Source organism: Cebus imitator, unplaced genomic scaffold (assembly GCF_001604975.1).
Source record: "Cebus imitator isolate Cc_AM_T3 unplaced genomic scaffold, Cebus_imitator-1.0 Scaffold50, whole genome shotgun sequence".
Classification (NCBI taxonomy): domain Eukaryota; kingdom Metazoa; phylum Chordata; class Mammalia; order Primates; family Cebidae; genus Cebus; species Cebus imitator.
The window spans coordinates 1,732,116-1,746,911 of NW_016107365.1; the positions used below are offsets into that span (position 1 = coordinate 1,732,116).

General features: G+C 41.5%; 1 protein-coding gene across 1 annotated transcript in view; it reads left to right on the forward strand.

Moving 5' to 3' along the window:
* Window positions 1-10,289: 10,289 nt before the first annotated feature.
* Window positions 10,290-14,796, forward strand: part of MAP1B (microtubule associated protein 1B) — a 109,103-nt gene continuing 104,596 nt past the window's right edge. The window contains exon 1 of the mRNA XM_017527604.1: window positions 10,290-10,733. Within this exon, the coding sequence (XP_017383093.1) occupies window positions 10,550-10,733 (184 nt within the window). The 5' untranslated portion in view covers window positions 10,290-10,549. The remainder of the gene's footprint in view (window positions 10,734-14,796) is intronic.

The following is a 14,796-nucleotide window of genomic DNA, read 5'->3' on the forward strand; positions in this document are numbered from 1 at the left end:
AAAAAAAAAAAAAAAAGAAAAGAAAAAACGAATATGATATGGTTTGGATTTGTGTTCCACTGGCAATCTTATGTGGAACTGTAATCCCTACTGTTGGAGGAGGGGTCTGGCAGGAAGTGACTGAATCATGGGGGCAGATTTCCTCCTTGCTATTTCCATGACAGTGAGATCTCATGAGATTTGGTTGCTTAAAAGTGTGTAGCACTTCTTCTTTATCTCTCTTCCTCCTGCTCTGGCCATGTGTAGATATGCCTGCTTCCCCTTCGCCTTCTGCCATGATTGTAAGTTTTCTGAGGCCTCCCCAGCCAAGCTTCCTGTACAGCATGTGGAACGGTGAGCCAATTAAACTTATTCATAAATGACACAGTCTCAAACATTTCTTTGTAGCAGTGTGAGAAAGGACCAATACAGAATACACACACGTCAATAAGAAAAACACTAACCATCTACTAGAAAAAATGGGCAAAGCATATAAGCTGACAGTGCACAGAAAAGGAAATGCAGATGGCCCTTAAACATATGCCAAGATGTTCAGCCTTACATATAATAAGGGAAATGGAACTAAAATCACAGAGAGACATAATTTTTAAATTATGCTAAGTGGGTTAAAATTTAAAAGTTTCAAAATACTTATATTTTGAGGAATCGGCAGCCTACCCATCTATTACTGGTAGAAGTACATATTGGTACAATACCTATTGGAGGCAAGTTTTTAAGATCTTCCAAAATTACAAACATGCATATCCTGGACTCAGTTAATTTACTAGCAATTTATACCACAGATAGTCTCTAACTTGTGGAAAATGACACATACAGAACTTAATTTAATAGAGCACTGTTTATATTATCAAAAGACTGGAAGTCATCATAGACAGAGGAGTGATAAAAATAGAAGAGTGATAAATTATGATATTCACACAAAATGAAATTCTATGCATTGCTCAAAAGCAATGGGGATACTCCTTAGGATGATTACGGAAATATTTCAAAGATACGTTAAGTGATAAAGCAAGATGACAGAACAGTTTGTTCAGTGTGCTGCCGTTAGTATACAAAAGAAAGGGGGAGTAAACTGCCAGCTATTTTCAAGAATAAGCTCAGTATATTTCTACCGGTTCTTTCTCCTCATGCTGTTCTCTTCATTTAGATTGTGCTTTTTCCATCTCTGCCTGTTGAAAAATATTGGTCTTCCAGGACAATTTCAAATATTTCTTCCTCTATGAACCTTTATTATCTCCCAAGTTAAGCACTCTCTCAGTTGAACAAATCTACAATTATTAGGAGAATAGCTTTAAGATTTGGGATGAGAGATCCTTTCTAAAACAAGACAACTCCCAATAGCTCATAAAGAAAGAAGCTTGGCCTAACCTTATAAGAAATGTAATAAGTTGTATGGTCACAGACATAATAAATTGACATAAATACAAAGCCTGACATCCTGAGAGGAAATATCTGCAACATATATTGATGACAAAAGCTTATTATCCAGATTATAAAAGAGCTTATAAAAGCCAGTAAAGATAAAAACAACAGTCCAGTAGGAAAAAAGACACATCTTAAAAAAAAAAAAAAAAAAAAAAAAAAAAAAAAAAAAAAAAAAAAAAAAAAAAAAAAAAAAAAAAAAAAAAAAAGCAGTTAAAAAGGTGCTCAGTTTTAAACAGTAAATATATCTCTCCCTTTGATGAGTAAAAAATAAGAACACTTACATTATTTTCTGAGGAGAGAGGCAATCGTGTGGCAGGAGTATAAACTGTTAAATTCTTTTCAGAGGGTAATTTGGCAGGAGTCATCAGATGTTAAAATTAGGTATCGCCTTCAACCCATCTATTCAGTTTCTAGATCTAGACATCTGTGCTCAGAGATACACATATGAGTACAGAAGCGTTTACAAGTATGGTCATTGCATACTATTTATAATAGAAAAAAAACCAAAGACCTCCTATAGAACCATCAAGAGGGGAAAGAGTAAATGAACTATGACAGATTCATTCTATGAGCTACTGTGCAGCAGTTTTTAAAATAGATTTTTACATATTTGAAAAGAGCTCTAAAGGGAAATGCCATTTGAAGAACAGTATGTAAAATATTATTTCATTTATATGGGGAAGATACATGTATACAGTCAGCCTTCCATATCCACCGGTTCTACATCTGTGGATTCCACAAACCACGGATTGTAAATATTCAGAAATATATATATATATATATATATATAAAGAATGGTTGAATCTGTTCTATGTGCACACTATTTTCTTGTCATTATTTCCTAAACAATACTGTATAACAACTATTTACATGACATTTACATTGTTTTAGGTATTATAAGTAATCTAGAGATGGTTTAAAGTATATGGGGGGATGTGTATAGGTTATAACCATCACTGTATATAAGGAACTTAAGCATCTCTGAATTTTGGTATTCACAGAGGGGTCCTAGAGACAATTCCCTACATATATGGCTACATAAAGAATATATATAGTATGTGCGTGTGTACACACACACACACACACACACACACACACAGGGTGTGTTTTGTTTTGTTTGCTGTTGAAGGGTAGTGATAGGAAGGACCCTGTTCACACAATTAGGAAAAGGGACTTGATCTCAGTCAACTGGCCTTCCAGCGTGATATTTTTTTCCACTATTACACCAAAAGAAAAAAAGAGGCACTTTCAGAGTCAAAAATGATTAAATAGAAAGAAGTATAAGACATGTTCCTCTGGCTATGAAGCTCACTATGGGATTTTCAGAAATATCCCTCTTCTAACTAACCTAACAGCCACTGTTAAGAATTAGACCCATGTATTTTATGGGCATAGAGAATGGCTGCACCCATCAATGATATAGCATAAAGATTATCCTTTTAAATTATTCTCCAATACTTTACACCTTGTAAGCCTTTTCCATAATTTTCCTTTTGTTTCCTTCCCCCAGGCTCTCTACAATTTTTCTATAGCTAGCTTCAAGTTTGGAAAGAAAGGACTGATGAATGCTGAGTAAACAGACTATTTCTTCACCCTTAAATGACATATTTCTTAAATTACACTTTAGAGAATCACTTTCATTCTAACTAACAACACAATACTGGAGACTCATTCAATGTGAGATTTACCCTGACTCTTTTATTCTTCCCACCAATCAACACTTGGGCTGTGCTTTCCTTTATTTGCTTTCATTCCTATAGCTAGAGGAAAAGTATCACATAAAGGAGGTGACAGACTTTGAAATATGACATAGCAGAGTTCTTTCCTATCTTTGTGATTTGGATGAATTGTCTAACTTTTCTCCATGTCAGTTTTTCATCTGTCAAACAACAATAATAACTAACAGCAAAAAAGAAGTCACAATGACATTAGAAAATATAATGAAATGAATGATAATGATAATAAAACATCAAAATGTGCACAGGACAGCTAAAGCAGGACTTAGAAATATTTAGCCTTAAATGTATTTATCAGAAAAGAAGGAAAACTGACAATCAATTACTTAAGCTTCTCAGGCAGCTAAAACAGAAAGTAAGATAAAACCCAAAGAAATTAGGAGTAAAATAGCATAGATAAAAACAGATTCAATGAAAACATATATACATGTACATAAAATAGAAAACTATCAGTAATGTCAAATGTAGCTTTTTGTAAAGATTAATGAAACTGATAAGCCCCTAGCTAGACTGATCAAGAAAAAAAAGAAAAATACAAAGTGTCAAGATCAGAAATTAAAAAGAGACAGCAATACAGACTTTAAACCTTCAAAAATATAAATAATACCAAGTTCTTAGAAAGTCTGTGTGAATTCACTGAAGTACTTTAAGCACCTAGCACACTACCATGGCTCATAGAAGCCATTCATTTAGTCACTGAATATGCTTTGACTGAGCATATGCCCTATGCTGAGCAAGAGGAATACTAAGGTAGGTGGGGTGGGTGTGAAGAGGGTGTGTGGGGGAGGAGATAGACATGTTCTTTGCGCCTGTAGAGCACAGCGTTCAATGGTGAAGTCTGAGACAAATTTTTTAAATTGCAGATATAAATGCAAAATTACAATAATGAAAAATGTCAGCGGGGCATGGAACTAAAAATGCATTTAAATAGGTTAAATGACTTAGTGAGGAAGGTCAGAATGGGCTTCCCTAAGAAAGTGATAGCTGAGATGCTATCTATGAAATAAGAAGATATTAATTAGGTGAAGTTAACGAGTCAGTGTTTGCTATGGTTTAAATGTGTCCTCCAAGGTTCATGTGTTAGAAACTTAATTCCCATTGCAACAGTGTTGGGAGGTGGGGCCTGATAAGAGGTGATTGGGTCATGAGAGATCTGCCTCATGAATGGATTAATGTTTTTAGCTCTGGAGTGGGTTAGCTATCCAGAGGGTGGCTTTGTTATAAAAGTGAGTTCAGCCTTCACCGCTCTCTGCTCTCTCACTCCTGCACTCTCTTGCCTTCTGCCTTCGGCCCTGAGAGGATACAGCAAGAAGTCCCTCACCAGATTCAGTTCCACCTTGGACTTCACAGCAGCCAAAATAAATGTCTTTTATTTATAAAGTATCCAGTCTGTGGTACTCTGCTATAACAACAGAAAATGGACGAACATAGTACTCTCTTTACGGGGAAAAGCAAGGGAAATGCCCTGTATCGGAAGGAAGGATGGCCTGACACAAAGTCATTGTGGCTGATGCTGGAAAACAAGGGCAAGTGGAGGGGCCGGATGAAGTTGCTGAGATTAATGGGGACCAGACTTGTAGGTGACACTAAGAAGTCTGGTCTTTATCCTAAAAACAATGGGAAACGATTTGTGTTTTAAGTGGAGATGGGGTAACATGACCAGATCAGAAAAGATCATTCTCCATGTGGTATGAAGCATGGATTGGGTGAGTCATTGTGGATATACAGATGCCAGTAGACTATTGAGGAAAAAAAAATAGCTAGACCTACTGTTTACAATATAAATTAAACTAGAAATAGCTCAAATGTTCACCAAAAATGGACTGGTTGAGTAAATTATAGTAAACAAACATAATGGGTTACTCTGCAGCTATAAATAAAAACGAGAAATATTAACATATATTATTATAAAGTTATAGCCAGAATACAGTGTTTGATGAAAAAAGCAAAGTGGAGAAAATTGTATGTATAGGCTGCTACTTGCATTTTTAAAGTGAAAGGCTAAATCAAAGTTAAAAAGTGTTACCCACAGGAATGGACAGGGAGAACGGCGGAGGGGACAGGGATAGAGGCGAAAGTTCTCCAAATACAAATTGTTTTGTGGATTTCACCTTGAAACCATGTAGATATTTTACATTATTATAAAGCAAAATTAAATTTTGAAAATTAATCTATGAAAACTGAAAGTAAAATGAAACAAATGAACATAACTATACATTCAGTTAGTGGCATAATCTTATGTAACAGAATTAATTAGACTTTAAAACTATATACCTTAGGTCGGGCGCCATGGCTCACACTTGTAATCCCAGCACTTTGGGAGGCCGAGCTGAGCGGATCACCTGAGGTCAGGAGTTCCACACCAGCCTGGCCAACATGGCAAAACCCCCTCTCTATGAAAAGTACAAAAATTAGCCAGGAGTGGTGGCAGATGCCTGTAATCCCAGCTACTGAGGAGGCTAAGGCAGGAGAATTGCTTGAACCTGGGAGGTGGAGGTTGCAGTGAGCCAAGATGGCGCCCTTGCACTCCAGCCTGGGCAAGAAGAGCGAGACTCTGTCTCTCAAGAAAAAAACAAAACAAAACAACAACAACAAAAACTATATACCTGAAAATGTTTTTGGAAATCACATTGTTGGCAAAAGTGTTGCTTTTTTGTCTAAAACTACTGTGAGAGTAATTTGTATATATTGTAGAGCAAGAAAAATGGGAAATTATCTGCTGTTCTAATTCTGTCACCTTTGGTGTCTTTGAAAACTTGAATTTGAGGTGTAGAATGAAGAAAACACAGACGCATGATAAAACGTTAAGCAAAATCCCTGTAGTCCTGATTCTGAATTAGAGGTATAAGCATGAACTCATGCTTGACAACAATTTATTTCATATTTCTGTCCACTGAAAATATCTAGAAACAATGATCAAGATATTAGTAATATCTGGTATACAGGGGTCTCCAAATACCATTACCCACTTAAAGAACTTGCATTCCACAGAGAAATGGCTAATTCCAGGTTCTGAGGCCAGATATGTGCAAGGTAAGCTGGGGATACCTTATACTACTGGCCAAAGATGAAAAAATGAATGCATCAACATGAATAATGTAACTGTGAGTTATATTTGTAATGATACAAAAAAATTAGTCACCGTTAGAAAATGATTTGGAATAAATTAATTACTTTGAAAATTAGTAAATAAAGAGAAAAAATCATGTGTTTGTCCTTCTTTCCTGTACATACTGTACATCAAGGTAATCAACTGACAGGATAATACTTCTCCTAACAGAAGTCTTCTAGCTGTCAAATAAATAATAACAAAATTAGAATATTATCATTTTTTCAATCCATAGTGAAATAATGGATCTAGGTAATGATCATCAATACCTGCTAAAATCACAGAATGAGGGTTAAGCAGCCTTTAAGTGCCTTCTGATGGAAGACCACAATATTACCTATGAGGTATATTTATAACAAAATATGAAACCTGCATCTGATCAAGCCTTTAGGGCTATCAGTACACAGAAAATTCAGAAGATAGAAGAACGTGTTAAATAACACAACAAGGGATGCAACTGGCAAAATTCAGGGTTTGTGAAACTCTGCTGAACAAATGTTGCCACTATTTAACAGGAAATTACAAGGAAAAAAAAGTAGGATTACAAAGATCAAAAGAGTTTAAGACTGATCAATCAGTTGAAATATATAGACATTATTTCAATCTTGATTTAAAGAAGCAAACTAAAAATCTATTGACTGGAGATAATGGGTATGTGGGGGTTATTTACATTATCCTCTCTAATCCTCTCTGTTTGAAATTTTCCATGGTAAAATGTTAAACAATAACAACAAAAAACAACTAACTCTATTAAGTGCTCATTATATACAAGGCACTGTTTCAAGCACTTTACATATTTAATCTGTCCCCCAGTCCACAAGGTGGGTACTCATCTCTACTATACAAATGAGAAAACCAAGGTATGGAGTGGTGAAGCACCTTACTTAAGACTGCGCAGCTAATATATTACGGTATTAGGATTCAAAACCAGGCAGTCTGATTCTGGAACCCATTGTGTGAGTACCTCTCACAATGACGGCAGCTTGAACTAGGGTGGTGATAATGGAGAAGAATGGATGCACTGAAGAGATACCGAAGGTGAAATTGACCAGACTCCATGCTAGATTGCACACAAAGTTAAGGGTCAGGGAAGAGTCCAAAATATTTGTGAGGTTTTGGCTTGCATCATGGGATACATGGTGTTATGCTTCATTGAAATAACAAGAGTGAGAGAGGATCAGGTTGGAGGGTTAAGATGATTTGGGTTTCGAGCCAAAGGTTCACGTGCCTTTGGTATAGCCAGGTGATGTCAGCTGCGGAGCTGGCAGTACTGGTGCTCTTATATGTTAGGTTTCCCCTTTCCTCCTCCTTAGAATTGCATACATTTTCTTGGGATGTAGAAGGGAAAGGGGATTTTCTAGTTTTGAAGTATAATAAAGTAATATTCTGTTCCTGTTTCAGAGGTGTTGTAGCAGTATCACTTGCACATTTTGTAAGATTGCTTTTACTGCACTCTCTTAGGAACTGGGAGAAAACAGGTCAATTAACCAACCATCCCTCCCTTGACTGCTTGCTATGCCCAACCACTGTATTAGGTGCTTACACATTCTATCATTTCCTTCTTTCTTGCAGTTACTTAAACAGTTATAAAGATGTTGTTATTCTCATTAAATGACGAGATGGAACATCAAAAAGAATAAATCACTTGCCAAAGTTATAGAACTGTAAAGCAGCAGTCTGCATTCCTAGTCTGTGTTCTCCCATTATGCCTCTATTTTTCAAAGTGTGGGTGATGACTTAGGTGGTCATGGTCATGGTTTTAATTGCACAGACACACACAGTAAGAAAGCGGTATAATATAATTTTCATCCAACCTTCTGTTATAACACGGAGAACAACTCAGTTAGGTGTTAGTATGTCTTTAACACCCAACACTTGGCCAATCTCTGTTTTCAACCAAGAAAGGAGAGCCTTGGACTCAGTTTTGAGCAAATAACAGTATATACTAGGACTTTGATTACATCTTATTTTCATTGTGTATATTTTTAGGGAAACTTTTTTTTTTTTGAGACAGTCTTGTTCTGTGCCAGGCTGGAGTACAGTGGCACAATCTTGGCTCACTGGCTTACTGCAACATCTGCCTCCCAGGTTCAAGTGATCCCCCTGCTTCAGCCCTCAGAGTAGCTGGGACTACAGGAATGCGCCACCATGCCAGGCTAATATTTTGTATTTAGCAGAGACTGGGTTTCACTACGCTGGCCAGGATGGTCTCGATCTCCTGACCTCGGGATCCGCCAACCTCGGCCTCTCAAAGTGCTGGGATTACCGGCTTGAGCCACCGCACCGGCTTTTAAGGATACTTTCTATTAATAAGTGATATTAGTGTTTCCATTTATATAGAAACACAGAATTGCATTTAAAAATAAATTTTAGTAAAAGAAGTAAACTGAGTAAAGGAAAACTATTACATACAGAAAAGTTAAGAGTAGTTCAAATAAAGGAAAAACAAATACACACTACATGAGGCTGGAATCCAATGGATGACTTTTGGAAAACAGTGCTCTTCACCATATTTCCTGCCCCTCACCCTGATTATGGGCTTTGGTGATGGCCTTACCTCTCTAACGGCAATTGAGTATCTTAACCAAAATATGATCTGGAAACACTTCATCTAGTTACTAGTGAATGCAACTCTCTAGTGAGCCTGTCACGGACCCCGAATACTGCGGGCCAGACAGTATTTTTATTCTGCATTGATCAGATTGACATGTTGGATGGGACCCCCCAGCCCTTGGCTGCCCAGATGTCTCCTATGCCAGGGTTTCAGGAAAGATACAAGAGCAAAGAGTACATAACCAGTAAGTCATGGCAGCTTACACCTAAGACACTGGGTTATTTTGGAAATCTTAAGAATATCTAGGTGATTATCTATCTATCTATCTATCTATCATCTACATTCTACTAATATGCTTTCTTGTATTAAAGCTATGTTGACTAATTTCCATCTATTCCTCTCCTTAAAGCTCTAATCCCCCATCTTTCATGATGGTGCCATGTCTGCACATTTTGTTCTTTCCTCCTCTCCTTTTCTGGGACAGAAGCTGTAATCAGTATGTTTGTGAGAAATGGTTGTAAACAGGCTGCCTTTTTAAAAAAAAAAAAAAAAAACATTTTTACGAGTTCTTCTAAACATAAACAAAGGCAATAAAAATTCCAAATGCTACATATATTTTAAAAGACATCATTGTCACATGAGATAAATTTGCTTGTGTGTTCCTCAAGGAACTGAAAAGTACATTATAGTCACTGTAACCCTGCTGGGTAGAGACAGTATTTTCTCTTTATTCTCTGTTATTCCTGAGACTATCTGTTCAGCATATTAAGGAAAGAAATCGGCATCTGAGATAATGCATCTGCATTTCTCTCATTTCCCACGGGCACCACAAAGCCAGTACTTTTTCACCCCTGGCCCTGGCAGAGTAGAATCCAAAGCCTGAACAATAGAAGGCTTAAGTTTTGCATTTTTGAGGTATTCTTTAAGTGAAGGTGGTAAATATTGATATTGGTAAATATCAGTAAACTCGTCTTCTTAAGCCACAAGGTCAAAGAAAAGACAGGTTCCACCTTCCTAGGCGGGGTACCCACAGTCCCGACTCTGCTCACTGTAGCTATGTCAGTTCCTGAGAACCTGGCTACATCATAGATGGCACACTGGGCAAAGGCCTGACTAGTGCACCTCGGACAAGGGAAAGACCCCTACTCTGAAAATGGAAACTCAACCCATTCCCATGCACAGACAGGGTGAGGGTGTGGAGTGGGCAGTGGGTGTGTATGTGGCAGGGGGTGTAGGCTGGGAGCTTTTTCTCCCTTCAAGGCTGTAGCAGGAGCCCAGCGGGCTCCCCAGCCCCTTGGCTCTCGGCCCTACCCCGACCATTGTCAGCACACCTCGTCCCTCCAGCTTCCGGGCCGCGGGCGAGATGATTTGCTGCAGATGACATCAGCCCCGGGCCAACGGCTGGAAGAGCGGAGGCAGCCACCGCGTGAGGATGTGCCGGGTGGTCCTTTCCTCCTCCTCTTCCTCCTCCTCCCCGGCTCCCTGCCTAGTCTCCATATAAAAGCAGCGCCGCCTCCCCGCCCTCTCTCACTCCCCGCTCCTCTCCGCCGCGCACTCTCCGCGGCTCTAGGAGAGGGCGGAGGGGGAGGCGGCGCGCAGCGCCAGAGGAGGGGGGACGCAGAGGGCGGAGCGGAGACAGCACCTTCGGAGATAATCCTTTCTCCTGCCGCAGAGGAGAGGAGCGGCCGGAGCGAGACACTTCGCCGAGGCACAGCAGCCGGCAGGATGGCGACCGTGGTGGTGGAAGCCACCGAGCCGGAACCGTCCGGCAGCATCGCCAACCCGGCGGCGTCCACTTCGCCTAGCCTGTCACACCGCTTCCTTGACAGCAAGTTCTACTTGCTGGTAGTCGTCGGCGAGATCGTAACCGAGGAGCACCTGCGGCGCGCCATCGGCAATATCGAGCTCGGTAAGTGGCTCCGCGCCCCCAGGGACGCGCGCTGGGAGACGCGCAAACACGACCCCACCCAGGGCGCGACGGTCACCGCGCTCCTCCCGCGTGCCCCGCACCCAGGCCTCTCCCCATCACCTCCCATACTTGGTCCAGACTCTTTTCTGGACTAATTAAGAATAATAATCCGAATTATTAGATATGAGACCCGGGGAGAGTCTCCTAATAACCTTGAGGGATCTGTCACCACGCTGGGTCCGCATCCTCTGCTGAGTTGGCCACCGCCTCTCCCGCTAAGTGAAATGCAGGTGTCAGGGGAGCAGAGGCCAGAATAAAGCCGCAGGAGGCAGCAGGGTTGGGGAGACCTGATGCAACCACTCCTTTCAACCCCCTTCTGGCCTCAGGAAAAGGCTGGGACCCCCACAACCGCAGACCTGGGGCCGAAGTCCCATGTGCCAGGGCCCGCGTGGGATTCATCCTCACCACGGCTAACTCAGCCCCTGAGAAACGCCTTTTCCGATTTCAAACCTTCCGATCCTTTCTTTCCTCAGAATGACTAGGCTAGTCCTAGGGCCACGCCCGCTCCCCATCCCCCCGGGATGCTGGGATGCAAAACCGCCTGCGCTTTGCCACCAGACAGAGCCCGCCTCGCTACCGCCCCCGGGGCCTTGGCTGCAGCTCTCAGAAAGGACAATGGGACCCCAAGTTGTGGGGTGGGGCTGCTGCTTTTAAAAGTCCCAGCCCTGGAGTGGTAGCTTGAAGGGGGTCAGTGGGGGAGACATCAGCGGGAAGGTCAGCTCCTCGCCCGGTGCGTGCACCATTGACGCTCTCTGCGGAGGCCGAATAGCGGTTCGCCCGCGACTCTGGGCGGGGTCGTGAAGGTCCGACGGGCGCACCGAGAGACCCGCCCCCAGCCCCACCCGAGCTGCCGCAGTGCCCCCGGACCGCCCGACGCACCTGCCCCCCCACACTGCGGCGCCCCAGTCGGGCTCGGCTGTCGGGGCGTGCGCTCCGCCCGAGCCTCGGGCTGGCGCGGCCCGCGCGCCCCCACCTCTCCCTCTGCCTGGCTTTGTTGCGCTGGGAGTCCCTGGGTGGGCAGCTCTGGCTCTGCCTTTCCCTTTATCCCCCAGCGTCCCGGCCCTCCCCTCGCCCCTGACAGAGGTCGCCGGGACCCTCCGCAGCCCCAGCCCGCGCTCTATTCTCCTGGGGTGGTGCTGAAGCGTTTCTCCGGGAGACACCGGTTGGTGGGCGTGGTGCAGTCCGCACTGCGGTCTCTACGGCAGCCCGAGGCGGACAAAGGGCGTTCACGCAGCCCTCGTTCTCCGCTCCCCCTCCCCAATAAAAGACGAAAGAAAAACCTTGTTTTAGATTAAAAAATAAATAAATAAATGCTTGTCATCTGCCTCTGCAGTTGGAAACGGCCACTTGTCCCCAGAACAAAAGGCTGCAGGGTGGGGACTGGAGTTGCGGATCTGGTTCTTTTGTTTAACTTTAAAGCACTTGATTTTTCCCTTTCAGTTAAAAAATAAAAAGAAAAAAGAAAAAAGAAAAAAAATGTGAGCTGAAAGTCCTGATATTTTATTCCCAAAAATTCAAGAAGAAGAGATATTTCAATAGTGAAATGTCTTATTTGAGCATCTCAATAACCCTTCATTTTCCGATTATAGGCCTTTGGTCTGATCAGTTCTAATTTAGTTTGTTTGTACAATTTTCTCCTTGAAAAAATTTACACGTATTGACTTTGGGTGTGGCTATTGTAGGAATCAATGACTTTGGATTTTTTTCTTCAAAAAATTATTTGTAAGTGGCACTCCTGGGAAATAAGAATATATTAGGGGGTGCTTTTCTATCTGCAAAATCTTCATAACCATTCGATGTGGCGGTGCTAGAAGGGGGATCATCAACCCCGCTTTAGAGCTGGGGACCCAGAGAAACAGGAAGGGTAAGAGAACCGGCTCAAGGTCACAGCACTCATAAGTGACAGAAGTGCCGGTACTGCAGCGTCATTCGTTTTCTGACCCTGTCATGATGTTGGTGGAGGGAGAGGTTTCAGTAAGACAGTTTTCAGGGCTTGCCTTTGTATGGCCATCCACTTGTGGGCAGCGCCCCATGCCGGGAGATGGTTCAGCAGTCACCTTCGGACCATAATTACCTTCCTGCTTTGTTACTCAGCTGATCATCATTTTAGTGCAGTATTCCTCAGAGGGTTTATTCAAGCTGCTTCTGTTTACGGAGAAAAGAGAGGAATCCACATACTGCTATGAAGAAGGGCTCTCTGCCTTTACTGGTTTTTGTGATAAAAACTACTAGCTTTTAGTGATAAAATTCAGATTGGTCTTCTTGACATTAATTGTTTTAAAAAATTATATTGAAGAATTATGTAGAGAGGAAATGGCACAAATCAAAGATGAGCAGCTCAACAAATTTTCACAAAGCAGACACAACCCGGGTTACCCAGATCAAGAAACAGACATTACTGGAACGCCCCCAAAACCCCCTTGTGTTCTCTTTGCAATGATCACCATGTCTTCCTGATTTTTAATTCCCTAGTTTGGTCAGGTTTTTGCATGGAACTCCGAAATGACTGTATTGATCCCGTTAAGAATCAACCAAGGGACTGAGCAGTCATTTCCTTACACACCATAGTAGATGCTGCTTTTCCTCTGGAGATGGCTTTCCTAGCTCCTGGGGTGTTGGATGCAGCTTAAGATGGCAGGCCCTTACAGTGCTAAGTGAAAATCCTACTCCCATATCTTTTCAGACAGTCTGAGATGACTTAGCAACAGGGCAGGCTGGCCCTGTTTTCCTGTGCATGACAAGCTGCTGTTTCAGCCACGGGGTCCCAGCTGGGCCTCCTCCAGAGGTCACTCTGATGCCACTGCTGTTGTTGCTGGTGCCTTTGGGCCGAGTTGAGAAGCAAGATGGAGTTGCTCCAGGGGGCCAGCTCTGACGATTGTGTACTGCAGGCAGGGAAAGCAGTTCCTTATCTGTTACTCTTTCTTCCTATTTCCTTCCTGCCTTAACTGAGAATCTGGATTTGGAGACCCTGGTGACTTGGATTCTTGCCATCTGATTACTGAGGGCTTTCTGGGAAGCCTAGAAAATAATCTATAACTCTGTAGAGACATGGTGGTAATGCAGTAAATCAACAGGCCTGGAATATCCCAATGTGGATGCTTCGTAAATGCTTCTTGAAACCAAGGAAGAGAGATGCTCTTGTTTTCTCAACTATATTCGAAAAGCATAATGAAGGCTTTGGACATGTCTCCTCTAGAGTTTGGAACAATAGTATTTCCTCAGACTAGGCTAGCTTCATTTATTTAGTTATGCAGGACTTTATTCCAAATTGTTTTAGCTACCACCAGCCACTACTTTTTGGAACCATTTTCTCCTCCCTAATTAGCCCCCAACATGGATTTAGCTAGTGGTACTCATTTTCAGCAAAGCCCTGCTTCTTGTTTTTATTTTAATACATAGAGGACATACATCTGTCCCTTGCAAACTGAATTCTAGAGGCTTGTGAAAGTTTTCATTTCTTTTTTTTTTTAAGAATCTAAAACATATAAGGAATACTAAGTATCTGTTTGATGTTCTCAATTACCATTAGATTGTAACTTTTCCTTTAGTTAACATTGGGAATCAGCAAGATTTGTTCATGAAAAGACAAATGTATGTAACATCTACTGTTCCGCATTTTTAGATAAAAGTTTAGCTGATTACATTTGTAACATTCTGATGTCACTTAATTGAATGTGTTCAGTCTAAGATGCTAAGAGAATTTAAAACCCAGGAAAGATTTGGGGTTTAGTTTTCATTTTAACAGGCGAAATAAGAAACCAATACCATATGTGGTGAGAATTAAATGTTAGAGAGTCTTAAATTTATTATATTTGTCTTTATACTTTTCAAAGTCAAAGACAGATGGATTTCTGCTTACGCTGCCTAATTGGTATTATCTACTAAGGGCTTTGTGATCCATGCTGAAACACAAGCCAGTTCCCAAATTTAAGGTCATTAAATTGTGATTCATTGTTCACTTTCTCTAAGGGCTTACTTTAAGAAATAAGTTCTAACTTTTTAG